This window comes from Bubalus kerabau, chromosome 3 (assembly GCF_029407905.1).
Source record: "Bubalus kerabau isolate K-KA32 ecotype Philippines breed swamp buffalo chromosome 3, PCC_UOA_SB_1v2, whole genome shotgun sequence".
NCBI lineage: Eukaryota > Metazoa > Chordata > Mammalia > Artiodactyla > Bovidae > Bubalus > Bubalus kerabau.
This window is the reverse complement of record NC_073626.1, coordinates 125,708,260-125,732,629: the sequence shown is the minus strand read 5'-3', so window position 1 is coordinate 125,732,629 and position 24,370 is coordinate 125,708,260. Positions and strand designations below refer to the sequence as shown.

The following is a 24,370-nucleotide window of genomic DNA, read 5'->3' as shown; positions in this document are numbered from 1 at the left end:
GAAATCCACAAAGTTACACGTAGTGGAAAATGGCAATATGGAAATATGCACAAGTAATCAGAATCAGGTGAATTAAATAAAGAAGGAATTTCACAGAGACCAAGACACTTTGTATCTGTCCCCGATACTGTTATCAAAATCAAAGGCAGAAAAGTTGCCTGAGGTCCTAATGAGAAGAAAAAATGCTTATAATCTACTTCATTCAAGTATCAGAAAGGACAATTTTACATAAGGACAAAGCCACATACAGCAAAGGGCAATTGTGAAAACTTATTTCACAAATCAAGTGGCATAAAACTGAAGTCTAGGAAACAAAATTCAGAAAGAACATTAAAAAAAAATCTGCCCTCACAGAGGCTGTGTAATTGGACATCAATGTTTCCAATTAACAATGGAGAAACACTGTTCCTTCTACAGTGAATGAAATTCAACAGGTACAGATAATGTGATGAGAAAAAGCCCCTCCAAGAAAGTGTTAATGCCTTTTATCACAATTGCTATAAACAATATATGAAAGTAAGAGAGTGAAACATGCAAAGAAGCAGTTTCTGATTAGAAATGATCAGAGTCCTCCAGTAGAAAGAACACATTTTCCAGAGTTTTGTGCATGACCAAAAGGGCAGCACACATTTAAGGTAACTACAAAGGGAAAAAAATCACCCCAATTATAAAAATGTCTAAGGACAGACATTCTATTCAACTAAGGCATGCATCTTCACCTTTCTTCCTTAAGGAAACTGAAAATAAATTAGCTAAAAGGATTTTCAGAACAAATTTGGAAGCCTTTTTTGTTTTTTTTTAAACAATAAAATTATCATCTTTCTTTCAACTGCAATACAAGCTGTTCATCAGATCTAACCCAGAAAACTCACAGCCCTCAATCTAGGGTCTCTAAAAATTTAGAAAATTTGGTTTATATTCTCCCCTACATATGTAAGATTTTCCACATAGTATTCAGTTTTGTTTATAAGTAGATAATGGGTTTTAAATACATAAATTCTCAAAAGATAGTTTAAACATTGGGTACTTCTATACTGACATACCAAATCATTCACTCAAATAATGGTGTCATTTAGAAGATATCAGCCATAAAAAGCTACAGAAGTGAACAAGGAGTACATTTAAACCGGTTAAAAGTTATCTACCAGAAATAGAATAGTCCATTATTCCATCCAACCGTCCAAACCCAGGGAGCATTTCCAAATTTTATTAACATCACTTTCTAAAGGAGGACTGTTTTAGATTCATGTGAAAGTATTAGAATCAGAGCATGCAGAAATAGAAATTAAAATGTAGATTCATCTTAAGGCTGGGGAACCCATCAGCTCCAAGACAGGCCAGCTCTATGCTTAGTCCCAGGTCTTGCTGACACACACTGAGGCATGCTGGGCCTGAGGGCCACCACTGTGCTCCATTTCCACAAAAGCGGTCACAATACAGTTATATAAAGAAGGACATACAGCTCCAAATTTATTTTTCTTGAAATTCAGTACTCAGAGACTCAGCATTCTCTTTTTTAATGCTGCATCAAAGGAACTGAGTAATGCCTAACAAATCAAATTAAATAGATTTAAATATGTACCAATTAAAATTGAGAAGCTAAAGATTTAAACACTATACAGATACAAACAAACCAGACTCTCATTCCATATTAACATAAAATGTAAGCATGTATTAAATGAGCTCTTTTTTAGTTGAAATCTCAGTACTATGTTTCTTTGCCAAAGACTTGGCAGTAACAAGGAGACAAAACGTAGCCTCTTACTGGAGCTGTGTTTTCAGTAAGAAACTAAAGAAACTGTTTTTAACGGCTTAAAAAAATAAAGACTAAAATTTGACATGTAGAAGCCTCGCTGTTTATCCTTTAAGTGTGTGCCCACATGCACACACACACACACAAAGTACCCCTAGCATATTCTCAAGTAGAAAGGGAGGGGGAGGGTCATGGGAAAACACGAGGGCAAAAACCCCTTGATCTTAGAAACTTATCAAGTTATTTGGAACTGAAGCAAAAATATGCCCAATCATCAAAAGCAAAGCACCTTGCTGTTAGTTAAGCCAAAATAACAGTGAAAAACAATTACATAGCAAAGACTGAAAATAATCACCAACCACTGTTGACCCACCACCATGAAGGAAGAGCTGGTTGCACAGAAAGCTGACCCAAACCTTGAGATCACCAACAGAAACTCATTAGATTTCAGGTAAACAAACTGAGAGCAAGAGAAAAAGAGAAAAATCCTATCAATTATCAAAGTTCATATCATAAACAGACAAAACTCGAACAGATGATGCCCAACATGACCACTCAATCAAATAATCCCCAAGGAGCCTCCCAGGCCACATACATTTATTTGGGAAGGGATGAAACCCATGGATTAATCCCATAAGCCACAAAGTATCCGTATTTGTGCACTATTAGTCTAAAAAAAAAAAAAAAAAAAAGACCCTGGGACTCTAAATAAAGGAAGTATCTTCCCATCATTAGATTATTTCTCCACCCCTTCCCCATGGAATATTTCATGCTTTGTTCTATTGGACTATAATTATGTTTCTGTTTTGGCTTTATCTCCTCAAGTCTTTAATAAAGAAACCACATCCAAAGCAATAGCATCATGTTGTGTAGAATAAGATGGAATGAAGACATGATCCTTACGGATCTGGGAAAAGGTCCTATCAAGTAGCACTAAAGTCTTTTTCAACAGAAAAGCACCACCACTCCCAGCTCACACTAACCAGTCAGGAGAGCCATCTCACAGGCTTCACTGACACTGTCACCCTGCTTCATCTGCATCCCTTACTCATCCCAAAAACAACATGCTTTTTTTGTCACCTTACAAATATGAATAATTTGCTTTCAATCATATTTCAAGTAGTCTAAGATTATGGCTGGGGATTCAGAACACCCTTAGGCAAGCAACACTTTATTTTGGTTTAATGAATAAACGAACCATTTCTTGTCATGATGGTCTGCTCCAGGACTCCTTGGGAGATTCTCGACCTCCACTACCACAGGACCAGAAGGAATCACAGGCACAGTGGACCTCACACCCCAAGCCTTTGGACAAAAATTAGAAAAGATCTTTTCACCAGTAAGTAGAATATTAACATGGAATACTAACTACACAGTGAACAGATACGACAGTAATAAACATAGCAATAAACAAATGCTTGAAAGTTATATACCACCTTTGGGACAGATAATAATCTAACTGAATATTGGTATTTTTTCATTTTACAGGATTTACAAGGTCAGAAAATGTTTTATTATAACATTAAAACCTTTTCTAACATCTTAAGAGAATAAAGTAACAGGTCTCATATTGTTGAGCCATTTTACAGATAAAAAGAAAATGCACAAAACTTTTCTGAGTTTACACCAGTATGAAAACTGAGTTAATAATACTACTGTTTATCATATTGATAGTGTTCTAGTGTTTTAGAAGCTTAATACTCTCTTACCTGTTGGGAACCATTACTCTGAGCTGAAACATTGTTGTGAACACTGTAATGGGGAAAAAAAAAAGAAAAAAATTACCATGAGCACCCAAAACTAAGAATGGATGATGTCCAGAATACATCTGCTTTTACTGGCAAACACTTTTCTGCTCATATGATATTCCCATATACCTGTATTCTACTTGTGCTTTAGATATATACTATTAATCTAATTAGTCACTATTAATCTTGTTTATTCACTGGACAACATCTGTCAAAGACAACAAAATAAAGACAGCTGCACAAATGATTCCTTAAGGCATTAAGTACAAACACCCACACAAACTTACCTGTCACTTCTTCTGTATATTCCTACCCTCTAAAGATTTTCCAAGGTCATTCAGCATTTTATAACTCAATAGGCCTTACTATAAACTTAGAAGTTTCTCTATACACCCTTCTCCTCCAAATGATTTGTAAGTATGCATTTAAATCTTTAGTTTAGGCTGTGCTCATTCCCTTCCCACTACCCCCAAAAAAGCACTTAAAAAAACTCAGCATATAATACAACATAATAAACAGAAACAAACCTCAAAGCTGGCAAAAAAAAGAACAAATATTCAACAAGAACCCAAAGATGAGATACTGACACAACAGAGTAAAGTAAATAAAAGAGTTTACTGACTTCAGACCTTCTAAAATGAGCATAACTAGTATCCCGAGAAAAGGAATTCAGCTAAGGTAACTGAAAATATATTCAGTGTCATTTAAAAAAAAAAAAAAATCTTCTCTGAAAGTGAGAAAAATAATCTATAGATTTAACGAGAACATTGTATTCCAAGGAGATGAAATGCAGAATTAAATACATTCAGTTCCTTATTGTTATACTGCTGACCTTCAAGGACAAGGAAACACTTCAGCAAAGAATTTAAGGAGATGTAAAAGCACATCACTGCCAGTATCAGGCTAGCACAGAGTTCTCCATGGCAATCCTCAAAGAATACCATACCCAGCCAGGATGTCATGCCAGCAACAGGAAATGGGCAAAGCTTCACAAACACAAAATAAACTCTGAATACAGGATCCAGGAGCCTTCTCAGAGAGGGAGAACAAAACAGAAGTAAATGATGATGAAAGAAAACCAATTAAGAAAGAACTCAAGATGAAAAGGCCTTGCTAAAAGGCTGGGGGAGGAGGAGTAACCATTTTATATCTCATATTTTACTAACCACAGCTCTATTACAAGTCAAGTCAGCAGAACAAGCACCTCTACTGCCTGGGTTCAAATCCAAACAGCACCACTAGCTTCGCTCTCTGAACTGCAGTTTCCTTATTTGCATGGAGCTCTTAGCAAAGCACAAAGAACAGTGACAAATACAACTAAACAAACAAACAAACAAAATCTTTAAAAATATATATGTTTAGTGTAGAATCTGTTGCCAGAGCCACTGGGAAACAAAACACCTGTCAGGCAGAATTTCTTTTACTAATCTTGCTGTAATTCCCAAAACACACTGTATTATATTAAGAACTCTTAATCTCCACGTTAATGAAAACCCACTCAATCTGTATGGTTCAGAAATGACACATTACTCTGTGGCCCTTTGGTTACACTCTGAAGCTTTTCTTTGAACTGGGAATAACTCCAGGAGGTGATAGGTAAAAGATGAAGAAATATCATGAGAGGAAAAAAAGCACTTATAGTAAGTGATACAGGACTCTCGCTCCCTGTTTTAGAACAACATGGAAGACAGGAAGCACTGTTTTCTCATCACTGCACCTATTCTTTCACCTCCGCTAGTATGAAAGTAACAGATTACTTTTCGTTACTGACCCAATGCAGCTTCCTTTTTAAAGAAATGTTTTGCTCTAATGCCTTCTCTATGCATCATTTCTTCCACCATTTCTTCTTTTCCTCTTTTCTGTCTTCAAGTCTGTTCACTAAGTCTGTGCAAGAAGTACTAATAAATGAAATGTGAACTGTCCTTTAAAATGTCACCTGTTCCTAAGATAGTTTACATTGTCAAGACCCATGAGGGAGTAGTTAGAAACTAACCTCAGCCAATTTAAAAACCTGTTATTCAAACAAGCACAGTTTTTCAGGTCAAATAGTTGTGCTTTTTCAAACAGTACTGTTTTCCATGGTTCACTGGAGAAGCTGCTCATGCAAACAGAAACCCAAGGGCAGGAATGAAAGGGCATTCCTGCCAGTCCCAGCTCAGGCTCTCTCAAGCACTGTCAGGAGCAGGGCTCAGTAACTTTCAGGAGAGTGGCCCTCCTCTACATTTCATTCCTAAAAATTTATTCTAATTAAAAAGTAATAAAGTATCTGTTTAAATACCCCATTTTTGCTCTGTTTTACAGAGCCAAAAGCATTGCTCAGGAAGACACAGTAAAATTTAACTAAGGTTAAACCAATCTCAATTCTAGAAAAGAGACTATATAGTCATATTAACTTTTTGGTCAGAAATATGTATTTCAGAAAAATTAACAGGAGGACAAACTCCTGCAAATAAAATAAGTTAATTTTTCAACTACATATCACTGCTTGAATGCTTTCTTTTACATTTATGCAAGAGCCTCTTCACTTTAAGTTCTAATATTCTGTCCTAGCCTGTTTTTCAGGGAAGCAAAACATGATTAATTAAACAAACAAAAGACAAATAAAATACTTTACACAGAACACCTCTTAACATTTCTCCACCATTCTTAAAAGCATAGCTTAAAAATAAACCCAAGAAAAACTAAAGTGCATGCTCAGAAAACATAGAAAATGTTTTTACCTAACTAAAAATTCACAGGGCTTCTCTGGTGGCTCAGATGGTAAAGCATCTGCCTGCAATGAAGGAGACTTGAGTTCAATCCTTGGGTTGGGAAGATCCCTGGAGAAGGAAATGGCAACCCACTCCAGTACTCTTGACTGGAAAATCCCATGGACAGAGAAGCCTGGTGAGATACAGTCCATGGGACTGCAAAGAGCCAGACATGACTAAGCAACTTAACACTTTCACTCTCAAAAACTTACAGTAGACAAAATTTCTCACCTTTCTCCTTACTCTACTGATTTATTTATTGTTAACAGCTTACTGACAGCTAAAGGAACTTTAGAGGAATCCTTACTCAAAAAGCAGAGTGCTTCTGTGATGAGTCACTAATCATAGCCTGGCTTTACTGGTTTTCTAAATGAAAACAAAACTGAATACGACATGGCAAGGTGAGACCAATCCTACTCAGCACCCAAAACAACTCCTTCTGAAGGAGCTCTAGTTATACATCTGCCGCATAGGAGATTATACAAATTTGTTGTTTGTTTTTTTTTTTTTTAATGAGAACGATACCAGATTTGTATGTCTTGAATCTGATAGTTTACCAGGCATTCCAGGAGGCTCTGCTTCACACCAATGGTTGAGAAGCATTACATGAAACTACACTACTACTACTAACTGAGTCATCAGAAGCAAGACTTCAAGAATCATGGTCTGAAGATGGGGCAAATCCTCTTCCCAGCAAAACAAATATTTGGCTGGTGAAAATTGTTTTAAAAAAAAATCATTAAAAGAATACATCAAATGGAGACATTTATTCAAGACAATCTACTCAGTCTGAAAGCTGAGACTGGAATCTGAAACTCAGTTTTCTCTCCTCCTGGTTCTCCTGTGTTCAGTGTTGTGGGAGCCTTACTCCAGGTGGGTGAGGCCAAGAAGACAATTTGCTCCCTGCATCCAGAATGTAAATCAGCTATTTTAAATATACCTGAGAAGTAAAGAAACCACATGTGAAAAAATAAAAGTATGACAACACTGCGTTCACAAATAAAGAGTATTTTAAACAGAGAAATTATCTTAAAAAAAAAGAAATTCTGGAGTTGAAATGTACCGTAACTGGAACAAAAAGTTCACTAGAGGAACACACAGCAGATTTTAGCAGACAAGAGAACCAGTAGCTTGAAGGTAGGTCAAATGAGATGATCTAGTCTGAGGGACAGAAAGAAAAAGAATGAGGGAACATAAACACACTTGGAGGTCTGCAGGTCCCATCAGGAGAGCAACGTGCATGAAATGGGAGTCCTGGAAGGAGAGGAGAAAGAGCAGGGGAAAAAATGTGAGAAATAATAAGTAAAAATTTTCCAAATTTGATAAAAACAGCTAAGCCATGGAAAAGCAACCACAAGGGAACTGGACTGACCACACTTATATCTGACTAAGTAGACTTTAATGCAAAACAGTTACTAGAAAAAGAGAGGAAGAATAAAATAATCATAAACAACATATGCACCTCCTAGGAAGTTCCAAATACATGAAGCACAAAGAAAGAACCAGACAACTAACTGGAGACTTTAATAGTCCACATTTAATAAAGGACAGGACTAGCCCAAGATCAATGATGAAATGGAAGTGAACAACAGTAACAATCAAGCAGACCTAACATATCTATAGGACATGACACTCAACAGCAGAATAAACAGTATTCTTAAGTACACATACATGAACCATTTTCCAAGATAAACTACATGCTGGGCCATAAAATAGGCTTTGGCAACTGTAAAGGGATCAAAATCATGTGAAGTACATTCTATAACCACAACGGAACAAAATAAAGAGAGAGAGAGGAAAATTTAACATACAAATGTGTATGTTAAGCAAGATACCTCCCGAGCAGTCAATAGGCCAAAGAAGCTATCACAAGAGAAATCAGAAAATAATTTGAAGGAATAAAAATGAAAATACAACAAAACAAAACTTATGAAATATGATTAAAGCAGTGCTTGGAGAGAAATTCACAGCTATAAATGTTATATTAAAACAATAAAGATCTCAAATCCCAATAAACTGATATTCCACCTAAAAACACCAGAAAAAGAAAACTAAATAAAAAGCAAGCAGAAGGAATGAAATAATATACCAGAGAGAAAGTTAACGAAATAGGATGTAGAGCAAAACCAAAAGCTGGCTGAAACTAAATGAAACCAAAAGCTGGTTCTTCAAACAGGCCAACAAAACTGAGAAACCTTTATCTAGAGTGACCAAGGGAAAACGAAACTCAAAGAACTGAAATCAGAAATTAATGAGGGGTGTGTGTGCTCAGTCATTCAGTCGTGTCCAGCTCTTTTTGACCCCAAGGACTGTAGCTCGCCAGGCTCTTCTGTCCATGGGATTTTTCAGGCAAGAATCCTGGAGTAGGTTGCCATTTCCTCCTCCAGGAGATCTTCCCCACCCAGGAATTAAACCCGTGTCTCTTGCGTCTCCTGCATTAGCAGGTAGGTTCTTTACCACTGTGCCACCTGGGAAGTCCTGAATGAGGGGACATCACCACAAAGCTTACAAAAATAAAATGGAAAAGAGAAAAATATGAACAATTGTATGCCATAAATTAGATTATTTAGGTAAAATGGAAAAATTCCAGAAAAACACAAACTCCTAAACTGATTCAAGATAAAAATTAAATATGAATACATCTACAACAAGAAACTGAACTGGAAATTTTAAAATGTGACATAAATAAAGCCCAGGCCAGATGGTTTTAATGGTGAATTCTACCATATATTTAAAGAATTCTTTACAAATTCTGCCCTAAAATTAGAAGGAAATATTCCCCAACTCATTCTATGAAGCCAGAACCACCCAGATAAAGACAGTACAAGAAAACTACAGACCAGTGTCTTTGATGATACAGACACACAAATCCACAACAAAACTAGTGAACCAAATCCAGCAACATATAACATAAAGAAAGATTATACACCATGACCAAGTGGGATTTACCCCAGGAGTAAAATGAACTGCTTATCTACAAATCAACCTTCATTCTTTGAGCTCCCTGAGAGCAAGGGTGACAGTTTATTCATCTGCATATCCTCAGTCACACACCAATAACAAATGTATGTCATTCTCAATATGAATAGCACAGCTAACCAACCCACTCTTTTTCTTTAAATAGCTTTATTTTTGTTGCGCCAACTTTATCTGGCACTATGTATTCATTTGTTCCCTGCCATGTCTACCATGCTCAGGGACAAGGAAACACTCTGACAGGCCTTCAACAAATATTTGTTGGATTAATGACAGCAACTACAGAAATGTTAAAACGTTCTAGTATCAACCCCTAAAGAGCAAGACATTACCCACCTGAGTTCTTCAGGTTTTCCTGTACTTGCTGACAGAAAAAAGAAAACATCCCATTAGTTTCCCTCCAACATGATAAACTGCTTTACCATTTTTTTTTTTTTTTTAAACTTTTTGTCCCACAGCACAGCATGCAGGATCTTAGTTCTTCAACCAGTGACTGAACCCATGCCCCCTGCACTGGAAGCACGGAGTCTTAACTGCTGGACCACCAAGGGAAGTGACTACAAAAGTAAACCCTGACTAACTGCTTTGTAAGCTACTTTCCACTATATTTAAAAATCTTCATTTCACAAAAGTGTTCTAGGGTTCATGCCATTAAAGTGAGTAATGACAATTATTTCCAATTTTTAAATAAGGCAATAAAATAAGTATACATTAAAAAAAGAAAAGAATCATCTGCAAGCCTCCAGAATAAGCTGATAGCGAAAAATCATCAGTGGAGTCTATGAGGTAATTAAGGATATTAAACAAACTGAAATGGTTTCATTTATAGCTACATATTACTTAATTTATAGGTACATCAAAACATATGACTGTAAGTCAGTTTTCTGAAAAAACTGATACTGCCAATATCAGATCATGGCAATTATTTATAACTCTGACACTGGACATACTTAAAATGCAATCTGGGGACTTCCCTGGTGGTCCAGTGGCTGGGACTCTGTTCCCAATGTAGGGGCCTGGGTTTGAGCCCTAGTTAGGGAACTAGATCCCACATGCTGCAACTAAGAACTCACATGCCACAACTGAAAATCACACATGCCACAACAGGGACCGAGGACCCAAGTGCCACAACTAAGACCCAGCACTGCCAAATAAATAATTTTTAAAAATTCAACTCTGATTTGAAACCATCACAAGTTGTAGCTTACTGGTCAAAGTAAACCACTCTTTGTATTATATAATTAAAGTAACAAACAATAAGGAACATTTATGAATTTGGAAATGACTATGTACAATGTACACTGATGATTAAATATAAAAATTACACTTAACAGAATCTTTAGTATTATAACACAATACAAAATAATCTTTACTTAAAATTTATTCATTATATACCAATGTTTTAAAAAATACTTAAGGGAGATCTGAAAGTCAAAAAGGGAGGGAAGATGTTGTTCTACAGAAGAACTAAAAGAGTAAGAACAAAAACTGAACACAAACTTAGCACAGTGTCTGAACTGTGACTGCTGTTGCTAAGTCACTTCAGTCGTGTCTGACTCTGTGCGACCCCATAGACGGCAGCCCACCAGGCTCCCCCGTCCCTGGGATTCTCCAGGCAAGAACACTGGAGTGGGGTGCCATTTCCTTCTCCAATGCAGGAAAGTGAAAAGTGAAAGGGAAGTCGCTCAGTCGTGTCCGACCCTCAGCGACCCCATGGACTCCGGCCTTCCTGGCTCCTCCATCCATGGGATTTTCCAGGCAGGAGTACTGGAGTGGGGTGCCACTGCCTTCTCCGGAACTGTGACTAGCTTCAAGCTTAACCTCAGCAACAGTATGGGCAGTTTTTCCCCTTGTATTTTTAAAAACTGATTATGCCAGAAGCAAATGCAATTATTTAAATAAGAGTACTTTAGTACTCCTGATGTAACAGAGGTAAGAAGACTGAGACATCTTTCCCTCCAGTCAATAATACAGCACAAGATAAACTGTCAGGAAGAAACAGTCCTTGGAAACAGGGCTGCATTTCACCTTTCACTTGCAGAGTTCGTCGAGAATACCGCTTGCTTGGCCTTCTTTCAAAGGATGTTGATCTTCTTGCTTTATTGGTCTTAGTGGTCTGATACTCAGTCTTCCCACTAAAATAAAAGAGACATTTAACAGGAACAAGAGAATTTCAGGCTTACAGTAACCAGATACACAAAATGAGGTTTTCCTTAAAAGAACCCTCCTGAACTTTATCAAAATAGTCTTGATGACTCTCTTTATCACACCATTCTTTTCACTCTTCATGCTTGTATGAAAGATGCAACACAAGTTATGTTGTTTTTTCCTAATTATGCACATCACCTAATAATATATTAAGTAAGTTTGAAATATCTGTGCTTTTATAGAACGCCTCTCTTTCCCACCCACACTTCTCAATGCAAGATGTACAATTAACTCAAGATTTTCCATTACTTTCTCTAACTGTGATATGCTTTTCAGAAGACTTTTTCAGAAATATTAAAACTATTTTAATATTTAATACTTATCTTCATTGCCATTTAAATTTTTCCAAAATGCCCCCGTTTTAATGTAAGTAAAATAGAAGCTCTCTTACATGAATTCCACACACAGTCAACTTGCCACATTACTGATGTTATCCATTCCTTCTTTAAATCATACTGAAACATGCTGAAAACTCAGCAACAATAAGCTACTCTGAGTAAACCAAAACATTTCTAGCTTATGACTAACAATCATGGAGTATGCAAGAACAACGGAATGTCAGGTTTATAGGGACCAGAAATATTATCCAGATTAATATCCCACTAGTACACCATACCCATTTTCTACATGGTATCCAGCTGCTGGATAAAGACTACTTAAAACTCCTACTAAGTGGATTTAAACTAGGGGTTAATTAATACACAAAGCAAACATTAATGTTCATCAACAGATAAAAGGATAAGGAAGATGTGGTAGATGTACACAATAGACTATTACTCAGCCGTAAAGAAGAATGAAATAATGCCATTTGTAGCAACATGGGTGGACCTGAAGGGTATTATGCTACGTGAAATAAGTCAGAACGATACTCTATGACAGCACTTATACATGGAATCTAAAAAGTAAACGAGTGAACAGAACAGACTCACAGACACAGAGAACAAACTAGTGGTTACTAGTGGGGAGAGGGAAGGGAGGTGGGCAAAAGACAGGAAGAAGATTAAGAGGTACAAACTACTTTGCATAAAATAAACAAGCTACAAGGATATAGCATACAACACAGGGACTGTGGTCAGTATTTTATATAACTAAACTGTTTTTAATAGGAAAAATTCTGTTAAATTACTCCTTTAAAAAAAAAAAAAGAAAACATCAAGAGGGATATGGAATCCATTACACTATTACAATATTCTCTTATCTTTTCAGGACATTACAACCAATAACAACATATACCATTTTTTCTTCTACTTTGGCCAAAGAAAAACTCTGGCAAACTGATTCATCTTTCTATGCTCTAGTTTTCACATCTGCAAATGAGGAACCGGGCTACATTTTCTGGCCTCTATGAAACTATGAAAGATACAGCAAACAGCCACAAACATTCACCTGTATCTAAACCGTGATCCTAATCGAATAAATCCTGATCGATGAGAATTCTTTTGTACAGGGCCTCGCAGGCGGAAGAAGGCATGATGCTCCACAGCACATTTCCATAAATGTTTGCATGCTTTGGGATGATCCAGTCTAAAGACAAACGTATGCTCCTGCTCCTTGCCCTGAAAAAGAAACGGATGTTAACAGAGGTAATTATTAACTCAGATACTCCTGTCACCTGTTATTCAGCTACAAATACAACCACAGCAATATCAAGGAACAAATACTAATAAAGCATCTGGTTTTCTCCCAGAAACTCTGACACTCTCTAGAGCTACCTACAAAGAAAGGCAGAGTTAAAATCAAGCTGTCCATTTTCTCAGCCAATATAAAATTATTCCTAAGAGTTTCCTCTAGTTACACGATCTCATTTCTCAGAGATATTAAATGAACCTTTCTCTGCCATACTTCAGGATAAATGAATGTATAATTATAATTAAAAGGTTCACAGAAGATATGGCAATATACATAACAGCCTTAAAAATGGCCACATTCCTAGTCCTAGTAACCATACTCACAGGAATCAAATTATACTAGTTAATATCCATAGCCACTTTTCTAAGAATTTCACATGAATTGTCTCAATGAGTAGATACTATCAGTAGCTCCATTTTACAGATAAGAAAACTGAGGATCAAGAAATTAAGCCCAACATCACAAAGTTAGTAAGAAAAGAAACTAGAGTTTGAACCTAACCATTGAGACACCAGCACCTACATTTGTAACAACTAAGCTATAATGTGTCTCAAGGGGAAGACTTTCACAACCAAAATTTACACCCCAAGATTTTCTTCAATCTCATTTATAAAAGTAAAAACTGGCATAAAACCCTAAATGTTCAAAACATGAGAAATGTAATCAAGTAAACAATAACATTATTTAAACAGTACACAGATAGATAAATGAATAAAAGATAAATGAACTACTGCACTACTGGTGATTCAAGTTGCAGAATGTGATAAATAGGTTAAAGTGAATGAACTAGAACTACATGGCTACAGATGCTTAGGTAAAATGAGCAAGTTACCAAACAAAAAAAACCCACCTTAATGTATATAATATATGTAACATACATATATATGCAGATTTCTAAAACATTCTACCATGTGTCATGATGTGGTTATATTTACAAAAGGTTAGAAAATATGAGATTGATACCCTGAAAGAATGAAGAAGAAAGGGACAAGCTTTGGCTTAGACGTTAGCTGTATAAAATATACTTTTATTAATTTATCTAGTTCTAAAAGGGATCTGAAGCAGCAATGCCAAAAATGTTAAATCAAAGTGAGTAAAATGGTTAACAGTTTCAATTATACTTCTCAGTATATTTTTTAATAATATTTTGTCATTTAAAATACTTCATCAACTTCATCCATAGTTTCTTAATAACCTTGATACAGGCAGAGATCCTTATACTTTAAGACACAAAACATACACTAGTCACAAAGGAAAAAATGTATAAACTACATTCCATTCCATTACAATCTTTTTTATCTAAAAGATACTAATAAAGGAGTCAAAAGGCAAACCAAGGTGAAGCTAGTTACAACATATGTATCTCACAAAGAAGTGACACCCAGATAACAGGCATTTCATAAAAAAGAATATCCAAACATCCAACAAATGTAAGTAAGTGCTATACTGAAACTGTCATCAAGTAAAACCCTAAAATGATTCCTCAACCAGAATGGATGAAATGAGAAAGAGAACACTGAACACGAGCAAAACAAGAGCAGATTAAACTCTCACACACTCCAGGTGGGAGAGCAGTTCACTTGTGTAGACACTGGCCAACAGTCCAGCTGTTTCCATAAAAGCCAAACACACGCACACCCAGGGCTCAGGGTAGCACTCTTAACACCAGCCAAAAATTAAAAAAAAACTCAAATGTCCATTAGCAGCAGGATAGATAAATACTGGTCTATTCATATAACTGTACACTATACAACAGTAGGAATGAGCCAACTACAGCCACCTCCTACAGCAGGGCTGAAAGCTCACAATCACAGCCCTGAAATACAGAAGGAAGACTCAAGGAGAACAGTCTCAGTCAGGGACATTTATACCAAGGTCAAAAGTCAGGTGAGTAGTTATCCTTGGTCAACTGGACCTGGAGGGGCACACAAGGGAAATTCCCTTATTCTGCTGGAATTCTATTTTCTCACCCTGGTACTGGTCATAAAAGTGTACATAAAAACTCAATAAGCTGTACATTTATTCTTACACTTTTCTGAATGTATGTTATATTTCAATGAAATGTATCAACAAAAACTACACAAAGAAAAAATAAAACAAAAAACAAAACATGAGAAAATGTCTTTCTCAAGACAGGGAAAAGACTTCTGTGACATAAAACCCAGGATCCATAAAAGATGAATATATTTGCCTATTTAAAAAGTCTTAAAGTACATGACAAACCCCACAATAAGAACCGTTAAAGGACAAACAACTATTAGATAAACTATTTATGTCAGTGACAAAGGGCAAAACCTGTAAGAAAAAGGCCAATAACCCAAAGAAAAATGGGCAAAGGAATAGACAGTTTGAAGAAAAGGAAATCAAGTAATTCAAATGTATGACAAGATGTTCAGTATCACTCACAAAACCAGAAATAAAATTTAAACCTACAATGAAATTCCATTTTTTTTTTAACCTTTCAGATACAAATGCGATTAATTCCCTCCTAGAGGTAAGCCTGAACACTGAAAACTATGCAAGTTGGTAGGATCACTCTACATCCAGGACAAATGCACATAACCATTCAATCCCACAAATCCCCCTCAAGGACATTATTCTATAGATACTTGCCGATGTATAAATTATATGTAGTTAATAGTGAATAAATGTCAATTAATGGTAACTGACTAGAGTACAGCCTACACTAGAACACTATGCAGTTTAGTTTGCTTTTATAAGAATGGAGAACAACTTTACATACTGATATAGAAAACATTCCAAGTTAGAACATAAAGTTTAAAAAGGATAAGCAGAAGAACAGTGCGTAAGCATGGCAACCTCTGCACAGAAATGATATACACATTTGCTTGTCTGTATGTATAAAACACCTTCAAAAAGATATCTAAGAAGTTAATACTGTGTTAGATTAAATCTGAAATTCCATCAATTCTAAGATGTACAATTATTTTATGGCCCAATAAGTATCACCAATTAAACTATGACCATATTTTTTATCATACAGAACTGTATCTTATTCTTCCTGAGTGATTCCTTTAGATTTAGATACAAATATCATTTAATCACATTTGTGCTTAAATAAAAAGGAAAATATTTTGTAAATTAGATTGTCTTTAGATGTGAAACCTGACTCTTCTGAAGCATTTTCAACTCATTTGTCAATAATATAATGATCATCTGTGCCATCAAGACATTTCTTTTTTAAATGTTCGATTACTGTCTCTGATATTCCTCCAAGCTGTGTGACAGGGTAATCCTTTGCATGTATCTCAGTAATACAACTGAAAACTTTCCAAAAACTTGAAATTGTTTTATCTAATTTTCAGGATCTCCTTTTTTCAGGTTCTGCTAAGTAGCCCTACTCACACTTCACTGTGCATACACATCTTTTTAACATTTGACCTGTTTGCTTTTATTTATATCTGTCTATGTATTTCCAATGTATTACTTGGCATGCAATAAAATTACTCACAATTCTGTGGTTTCTAAAAATGTACAGAGTCATGCAACCACCACCAAAATCAGGACACAGAATAGTTCTCTGAACCCCCAAATTCCTTGTGCTGTTTCTTTGCAGTCAAGCCTCCTCACACACCCAGTCCCAAAGGATCAGTGAGTGATTCCCTATTCCTGTAAGGGCTGCCTTTCCTAGACTGTCACAGAATGGAATCATAGTCATAATCTTTTAATCAGGCTACTTACCCTTAGCATAATTCATTTGAGATTCATTCATGTTGTTATGAGTTTATCAATTAGGAACTAGATTTAACTGAAAAACAGATAATCCTTAGTATAGAAGGCTTTATTAAAAAATATTAGGTACATCTTTTTGATTAATCTTTTTTGATCAGGAACTAAAGGCACAAGGCCATTTAGATATAATTTTTTATACACTTGAGATACACACTCATCAACAAAGGAACAAGAATAGTCTTTTATTTAATCTTTAATCTTAAAGACAGAAAACTACAGTTTGAAGATGGTGTGACATAAAGCGAGGAATTACATTATTAATTTTACTAAGTTTCTGTTCTATGACTATAGAACAGTGTGTTTCCCCTTTTAGAGAATTAAGTTACCATATAACACAGTCACTGTTAAATATGTAATACAATATAATTCCTACCTGATCATCATCTTCTACAACCACCAACGTTAGTTTATTCTTCTTAAAATCCAATCTGGTTATCTTGGGCCTATAACAATATGAGAATAACAGCCAGATTTCAAATAAATGTCCTCAAAGTTTAAAAAAAGACAACATAGATTCATAACTGAGAAAACAGGAAAAACAAGTCCCAAGACATAGAGCAGCCTGGAAGAGTCAACAGTTACAACTGGAAAAGAGCCATCTCAGGAAACCCTGGAGAATTTGAAATAATTTAAGATGCTAGGAAAGATTGAAGACGGGAGGAGAAGGGGATAACAGAAGATAAGATGGTTGGATGGCATCACCGACTCAATGGACATGAGTCTGAGTGAACTCTGGGAGCTGGTGATGGTCTGGGAGGCCTGGAGTGCTGCAGTCCATGGGGTTGCAAATAGTCGGACACGACTGAGCGACTGGACTGAACTGGAGAAGACAAAGGCAGGTCACTTAAAGGGATGTGTGGGATGACTAAAGGCTAAGGCTCTAGGATAACAAAGGAAACATACTCCCAGTTGAGTTCAAGGATTTCAGAGCTGATCAAGAAAAAGACAGGAGCAAAGACAACAGTATCACATGATGAGCTCTACTGAGAAGTATCCTTTCACACCGCAGACCTTCCCAAGAAGGCAGCCCAGGCCCCCATGCAGGATAGAAGAGGGTAAGGAAACCTTGAGGAAGGAGGCAGGCCATGGAGGGGGCTTCTGTGTCTACCAGGAGAGGCCTCTGAGCCACAGAGCTCCAAAGGGTAGTAGAGGTGTGGGGGCTCTTATAGATACAGGATTTGCTTATCTATAGCCAGCTAACAGATGTGAAGTGCAGTTTGCAATGAGACATGCAAACCATGCAGGCTCTGAAAGGCTAAAACTATTACTTGCTGGCCTATATTTAAAGCAACTGGGTATTTAAGAATTTGAGTTTGGCACTGGCAGACTTCAAGTGAAGGGTCCTGACGTGCTATGAAGGAGGAAACAACCGAGGAACAGACGAACCAGTACATTATAATATACAAGAGCCCTCTTCAGCCCCTACATATAACCCCAGTGTACTACTAAGCTTCACACCAGTTCCACAAAGACATTATAATATAAACACTATTTCCTGATTTTCAGCTTTTAGAAACAACCAAACAAAACCTGAAGAACTTAATCATGGTATGAAATCCAAGTAATATCTACCCTTGATGTAAAAGTAACATGCAAATATAACTGCAACATACGGATGACAGAAGTTGGGACTCAGAAAGAGAAGCATAGCTCCAAAGAAGGATAAAAGCACTAGCATCTCCTTCCTATACAGTGAGGGGTGGGATTTCCTGGTAGTTCAGCTGGTGAAGAATCTGCCTGCAATGCAGGAGACCCAGGTTCGATTCCTGGGTCAGGAAGCTCTCCTGGAGAAAGGATAGGCTACCCACTCCAGTATTCTTGGGCTTCCCTGGTGGCTCAGGCGGTGAAGAATCGGTGGCAGAGCCGGGTTCAATCCCTGGATTGGGAAGATCCCCTGGAGGAGGGCATGGCAACCCACTCCAGTATTCTTGCCTGGACAGAGGAGCCCAGTGGGCTACAGTCCATGGGGCTACATCCCCATGGACAGAGAAGCGTGGCAAGCTACAGTCCATGGGGTCGCAAAGAGTCAGACATGACTAAGTGACTAAGCACAGCACAGCATACAGTGAGGAGCAGGGAGTAAAAGGACCGTGGAACGAGAAACACAAACAGCCTCATAACCACATGACAGGGGGAGTGTCCATGTGAACAGTTAACACACAGAACTAGACAATATTTATGTTAAGTACGTATTTTGGCATATGTTGAAACTAACGGAAAATGCAATTAAGAGTTTTAAACACTGGCTTGGAGAAGCAGGATTACAGATAAATAGGAGGATAACAGGAGAGAGTTGCAATTCACTTACAAGCTTGTCAGAACTATGTTCAAATTCTATTTTATGTTCTAACTTCATATAAGTGTTTTTATTCATTTAAAAAAACAAAACAACAGTAATTATCTTTGACATTAACTCTGCTTACCAAAAAAATAAGCCAATTTTGGTCTCTCCTTCAAAAACAAGGACTCCTGTTGGGGTCAGTCCCAAGCTGTAGTCATTCCCATCTCTGGCCTAATTTCAGGGGAGCAATATGTGTTAGCTTTATCTGTATAAAGCAGGGTTCACATTTTCAAAGGACTGTTTTTCTTTTCAAACTGAATTATATTAATTACATACAGGCTAATATTAATGTGGAAGGTGCTTTCAACAATTAAAACATCCAAAATAACATTCTTAGGAAAACTCATGCAAATTTAGTTCACTGAGACACTACAGTTTTAATGTATGTGTTCACTGGAAGACATACAGGTAGTGATACTGCCACACAGAAGAAAGCTTTCCAGAGTCTTCCCAAATCTAGTCACAAATTTTGAAAAAAACTGCATTTCTGGGAAAATTGAGCTTTTAAAACTAAAAATAACTAATCACTCTGTAAGTTATACTAGACTAGAGCTTAGCAATGCAGAAGAGCATGGCAACCCACTCCAGTATTCTTGCTTGGAGAATCCTATGGACAGAGGATCCCTCAAGCTAAAAGTCAATAGGGTCACAAAGAGTCAGACATGACTGAATCGACTTAGTATGTATGCAGGCACAGCTTGCCTCATCAAAATCATCAGCTTGCATCAAAGTCCCCTCAAGCTACAAATCTTCAACTTTACATTCTAAATTATTTTCATTTTTACAGAGCCTACTCAAGCTTACATGATAAAAGATGATATGAATATGAAGTGAAAGAATAAAAAGTGATTCAAAAACTTTAAAAGAAAACAACAGTGACAACTTAAAACCACAAACACACCTTTTTGGAAATTTTGGCTGTCTTCTTTCTTATAACAAGTTTTTGTGTGAGACTCATCATTCAGTATTTACTCTCAATCTTCATAACCACACATCCAAAGTACCCAGTAGAGCCCCTGCAAATTACACACTCTCCTTCATACTAAGAGATTCCATAGTTACCTTGAGTCTTGAAGGAATAACTTTCTTAAAAAGCATCACAACACAGTGCTTACCTTAACCACATGCATATCAACCCCATACATTTCTAACCACTTGGCTTTATTCAGATAATTGGTTTCAGCTTGTGCTGGGGTCTGACCTCTGAAATTTAAAAAATAATAAATTTTAAGATGATTATAAATATACAATGAATTCTATGCTAAGTAAGAGAACTAGAAGAAAACAAATGTGAAATCACTGTTGTGGTGATGTTAAAGTACCTGTATTCTTTCCATTTTTCAAATATAGCGAGCTCCATCTCTTCTGTCTGAATAGGCACAAACCGGAACTCAGACACAAGTTCAGGGCTGTGCTCAGCAAGGTCGTAGTCACCAAGTTCAGCTACAAATGTTAAGTTTCACAAGGTCATGTTTTGTTAATAAGTTTACTTCCTGATGAATCCTTCTTCAATACCCACTTATTAATAGAAGATTAGACTTTCTTAAACTACAAGGCATTCATAACACCCAGACCATTACCAAAAATAAATCCAGCTTAGACTTGTGACTTATCTGTCTGTATGCACAAATCATATAATTGTGGTTAGTAGTATATTTTCAATTAAATGTCTTACTCCTAATTGAGTCATACTGTACAATGTTTAGCTTCTGACAATCTTTTAGCCTTACACAGAGAAATAGCTTTTGACTGTATATTGACTGTATTTTGACTGTATATTTTGTATAAACAAAAATATTCAGCAATCCTTTTAAAAAAACAATTAGCTAGCATCTACTAAGAAGCTATTATGCACAGAACATGACATTAAACATCACTGTAAGATATAATTGCTGTCCCCCTGGAATTTTAAATTATTAATCCCAAAGAAATAAAAAAGAAAAGTTACTGGATAGTGCACACACATTTATGTGTCCATCTGCGGTTACCTCTGAACTGGGTTTGGGAATGGAGGGAAAATGATGATTCTCATTTTCTGTTCTTTAGAACGTTTTCCTTTAAAAATATTTTACTTAAAACACTTCCATTTTGATAAAGAATTCGGCCATGGAGAGAAAAAGTACGAGTCCTACTTTGAGATAATCCTAAAAATGGTAATAACTTACGTTTTACTAAGCATCTACTTTACACAATAGTCATATTGCAGACATACGGTCATGTAACTTCACAACAACCTTGGAAAATATTCTCACTTGCACTTCACTTGAAGAAATTGCTCTTCTGTCTGGAACATAAGTTTGTTTTTTCTTTTTTTAACTTTTTGTTTTATATTGGAGTATAGCCAATTAACAATGTTGTGCTAGTTTCTGGTAGACAGCAGAGTGACTCAGCCATACATATACATGTATCCATTCTCCCCTAAACTCCCCTCCTCTCCAGGCTGTCACATGACACTGAGCAGAGGTCCCTGTGCTGTTCAGTAGACCCTTGTTGGTTTTTCATTTTAAATATAGCAGTGTGTACATATGGATCCCAAACTCCCTAACTATCCCTTCCTCCCGTTCTTTCCCCACTAACAACCATAAGTAGAACACAAGTTCTTTAAAAGCCCCAAACTAAATCTGCTACATAATGTTGTTCAGGATATATACTAAAATCGTGATGAAAAACTGAACTTGAGTGTGTGATAAAACTGATAAAGATTATTCTGATAAAACAGAAAATCATAAATGAGGGCTTCTATGGTGGGCCTTAAAGACTCCACGCTTGCACTGCAGGGGGCACAGGTTCGATCCTTGGTTGGGAAAGTTCCACATGCCACAAGGTGTGGGCAAAAAAAAAAGTCATAAACAAGAAGCAAGGAGCTCATTTTATGAAGAGGGAGTAATACTTCAGTTAATTTACTCTTAAGGACCTTAATAATCAGTAGGATTTGGTAAACTTTTAGACACAGGACAATGAGACGCATAAGACACAGGATGAAGTTTCGAGGAATCACAAAAACAACTGCACCACGCCCACTCTGCAGCCATAGTGTCAGATGAGTATGAGCAGCTCTACTCTGAGGCCCTGAGGGCTGCCCGTATTTGTGCCAGTAAGTACATGATGAAAAGCTGTGGCAAAGATGGTTTTCACATCTGAGTGGGGCTCCATCCCTTGCACCATGCTGTCCTACACTGGAGCTGATAAGCTCCAGACAGGGATGCAGGGCACCTTTGGAAAGCCCAGGGCACAGAGGCTAGGGTCCACATTGGCCAAGTCATAATGTCAAGCTGCAGAACAAGGGGCTTGTGATTGAGGCCCTATTGAGAGGCAAGCTCAAGTTTCCTGGCTTCTAAAAGATCCACATCTCCAAGAAGGGGGGATTTACTAAGTTTAATATGGACGAATTCGAAAACACAGCTCATCCCAGATGGCTGTGGGTCAAATACATCCCTAATTGTGGCTCCCTGGACGAATGGTGGGCCCTGAACTCATGAGAGCCCTGGCGCTGTCCCCTCCTTACCTGTGCCCACCAGTAAATCCTACTTTCCTGTCCCCCCACCAAAAAAAAAAATGGTAACCATGGATAAAAGAGAAAGTAAGAAAGATTTTATTTAAGGAAAAAATATAAGTAGGGTTAAGAGATAATATAACAGAGCTATATGCATGAATCAGACAGTAAATATTTAGTAAGCATTACTTTAAATAAGTGCTTTGTTAAACATACAGAAATGCACAAAGACCATTTTCAAGAAGTATAAATTTTGGCTGTCATGAAACTTACAAAATGAGACACAGAATGAAAGAGCAATAAGTGGTGGAACACAGATTTGAAAATGACAGCTTTTCTATAGATCTGAGAGTTTCAGAATTCTCACACAGCAATTAGTAGAACATTAAAAATGTGCTTTCAAGAAAAGATGCGTGCAATTATGCACTGTGATCATTACAGTTCTAAAGGTATAGCACTTCCAAACTAGTATCCATTCAACATTCCAGAAGATGAAAAAACAAGTTTTAGTCTGTAGACAGACTACATTTTACATTAGCAGCAAATTTCTGAAGTCCAGAAATTTCCTTCAGTCACCAATTACTCTATCAACAGAAAAATATGATTTCCAAAATGGAAGTACAGTATCAGCAGATTAGGTTTATCATAAAACATGAAAGTATAGTCTATTACCCATACAATGGAAAATAAGTACTACTGGTTTAGAGAGATTGGGGATAATACAGAATCACCCCAAAAAAGCATAAAATTATTGTCTTAATTATTAAATATTATTTTTATTTTAATATATATAGATAGTCCAGCCAAAATGTTTCTTTCCATTTTATGAACAAAGACAAATTATTATTTTCCTAAAATGTCCATTTTTTCAGAAGAAAATGCCTAAGTTTAACAAATATTTGATCAGTGTAACAAGGTACAAAAGGGTAAGTTTTTCATTAATCTCATTGACTGGAAAACACTTTTTAAAAAATTCTTAAAATAACCATCAGGAACTTTTAAATACATGCTAAATATTTCTTTTCATGAACTTATTCTTAAGAATAAGACAAAAGAAAGCAAGCCAGGTGGCTACAGCAACAATTTACTCATACATCTCTGCATTCTTTATAAAAAGAAAAAATGTGCTGAGGGTCCAACCATAACATGTATTGAATTATCAAGTAGACTGCAAATTCTGCTTGAAAATACTATTAGACAGAAAGGTAGCAAATAAAGTTAAAGGGAAGGAAAAGAAGGCAATGCTCTGAAACAAGGGAATCAGAGCTGGATACTGATGCAAGATTACACAAACACAGGTGTTTCTCTTCTGGCATGTCAGTATGAATCTTCTGAGAGGCTTCAAACACACACAAAGAGGAATTACCCTTCACTCTTAACAGCGAACATAAAAACTGCTTACCTTGCAGGTTATAAGCTGCCAATTGAACCGCTGTATCAAAGGGACACTCTAATCTGAGAGCAAAACATCAATGTGTTAAATAAGCCAATGTCACAACCTCTGTTTTATGATAAATGGAAATAAGACATACTTTATGTTAACTGCTTCTTTTTCATATTTAACTATAAACTTATTTTTTCAACTACTCAAGAAAACATGGTTTACCTTAAACTAATACTCACTTTCCACTGAGAATATCTTGTTTTAACTGAAGAACAAATAAATACCTAAGAAAAATAAAAGGCACAAATTTAACTAAACAGAATAATCTACCGTCA

General features: G+C 36.5%; 1 protein-coding gene across 4 annotated transcripts in view; it reads right to left on the bottom strand.

Moving 5' to 3' along the window:
* Positions 1 to 24,370, bottom strand: part of EPB41L5 (erythrocyte membrane protein band 4.1 like 5) — a 163,467-nt gene that overhangs the window by 81,329 nt on the left and 57,768 nt on the right. For all 4 annotated transcript variants that reach the window (XM_055572910.1, XM_055572911.1, XM_055572912.1 and 1 more), the window contains exons 6-16: positions 24,275 to 24,319; positions 24,054 to 24,106; positions 20,481 to 20,601; positions 20,274 to 20,361; positions 19,241 to 19,329; positions 17,191 to 17,260; positions 12,822 to 12,991; positions 11,256 to 11,362; positions 9,564 to 9,591; positions 3,463 to 3,505; positions 2,952 to 3,058 (exon numbers count right to left, since the gene is read on the bottom strand). In XM_055572910.1, the coding sequence (XP_055428885.1) occupies positions 2,952 to 3,058; positions 3,463 to 3,505; positions 9,564 to 9,591; positions 11,256 to 11,362; positions 12,822 to 12,991; positions 17,191 to 17,260; positions 19,241 to 19,329; positions 20,274 to 20,361; positions 20,481 to 20,601; positions 24,054 to 24,106; positions 24,275 to 24,319 (921 nt within the window). The remainder of the gene's footprint in view (positions 1 to 2,951; positions 3,059 to 3,462; positions 3,506 to 9,563; positions 9,592 to 11,255; positions 11,363 to 12,821; positions 12,992 to 17,190; positions 17,261 to 19,240; positions 19,330 to 20,273; positions 20,362 to 20,480; positions 20,602 to 24,053; positions 24,107 to 24,274; positions 24,320 to 24,370) is intronic.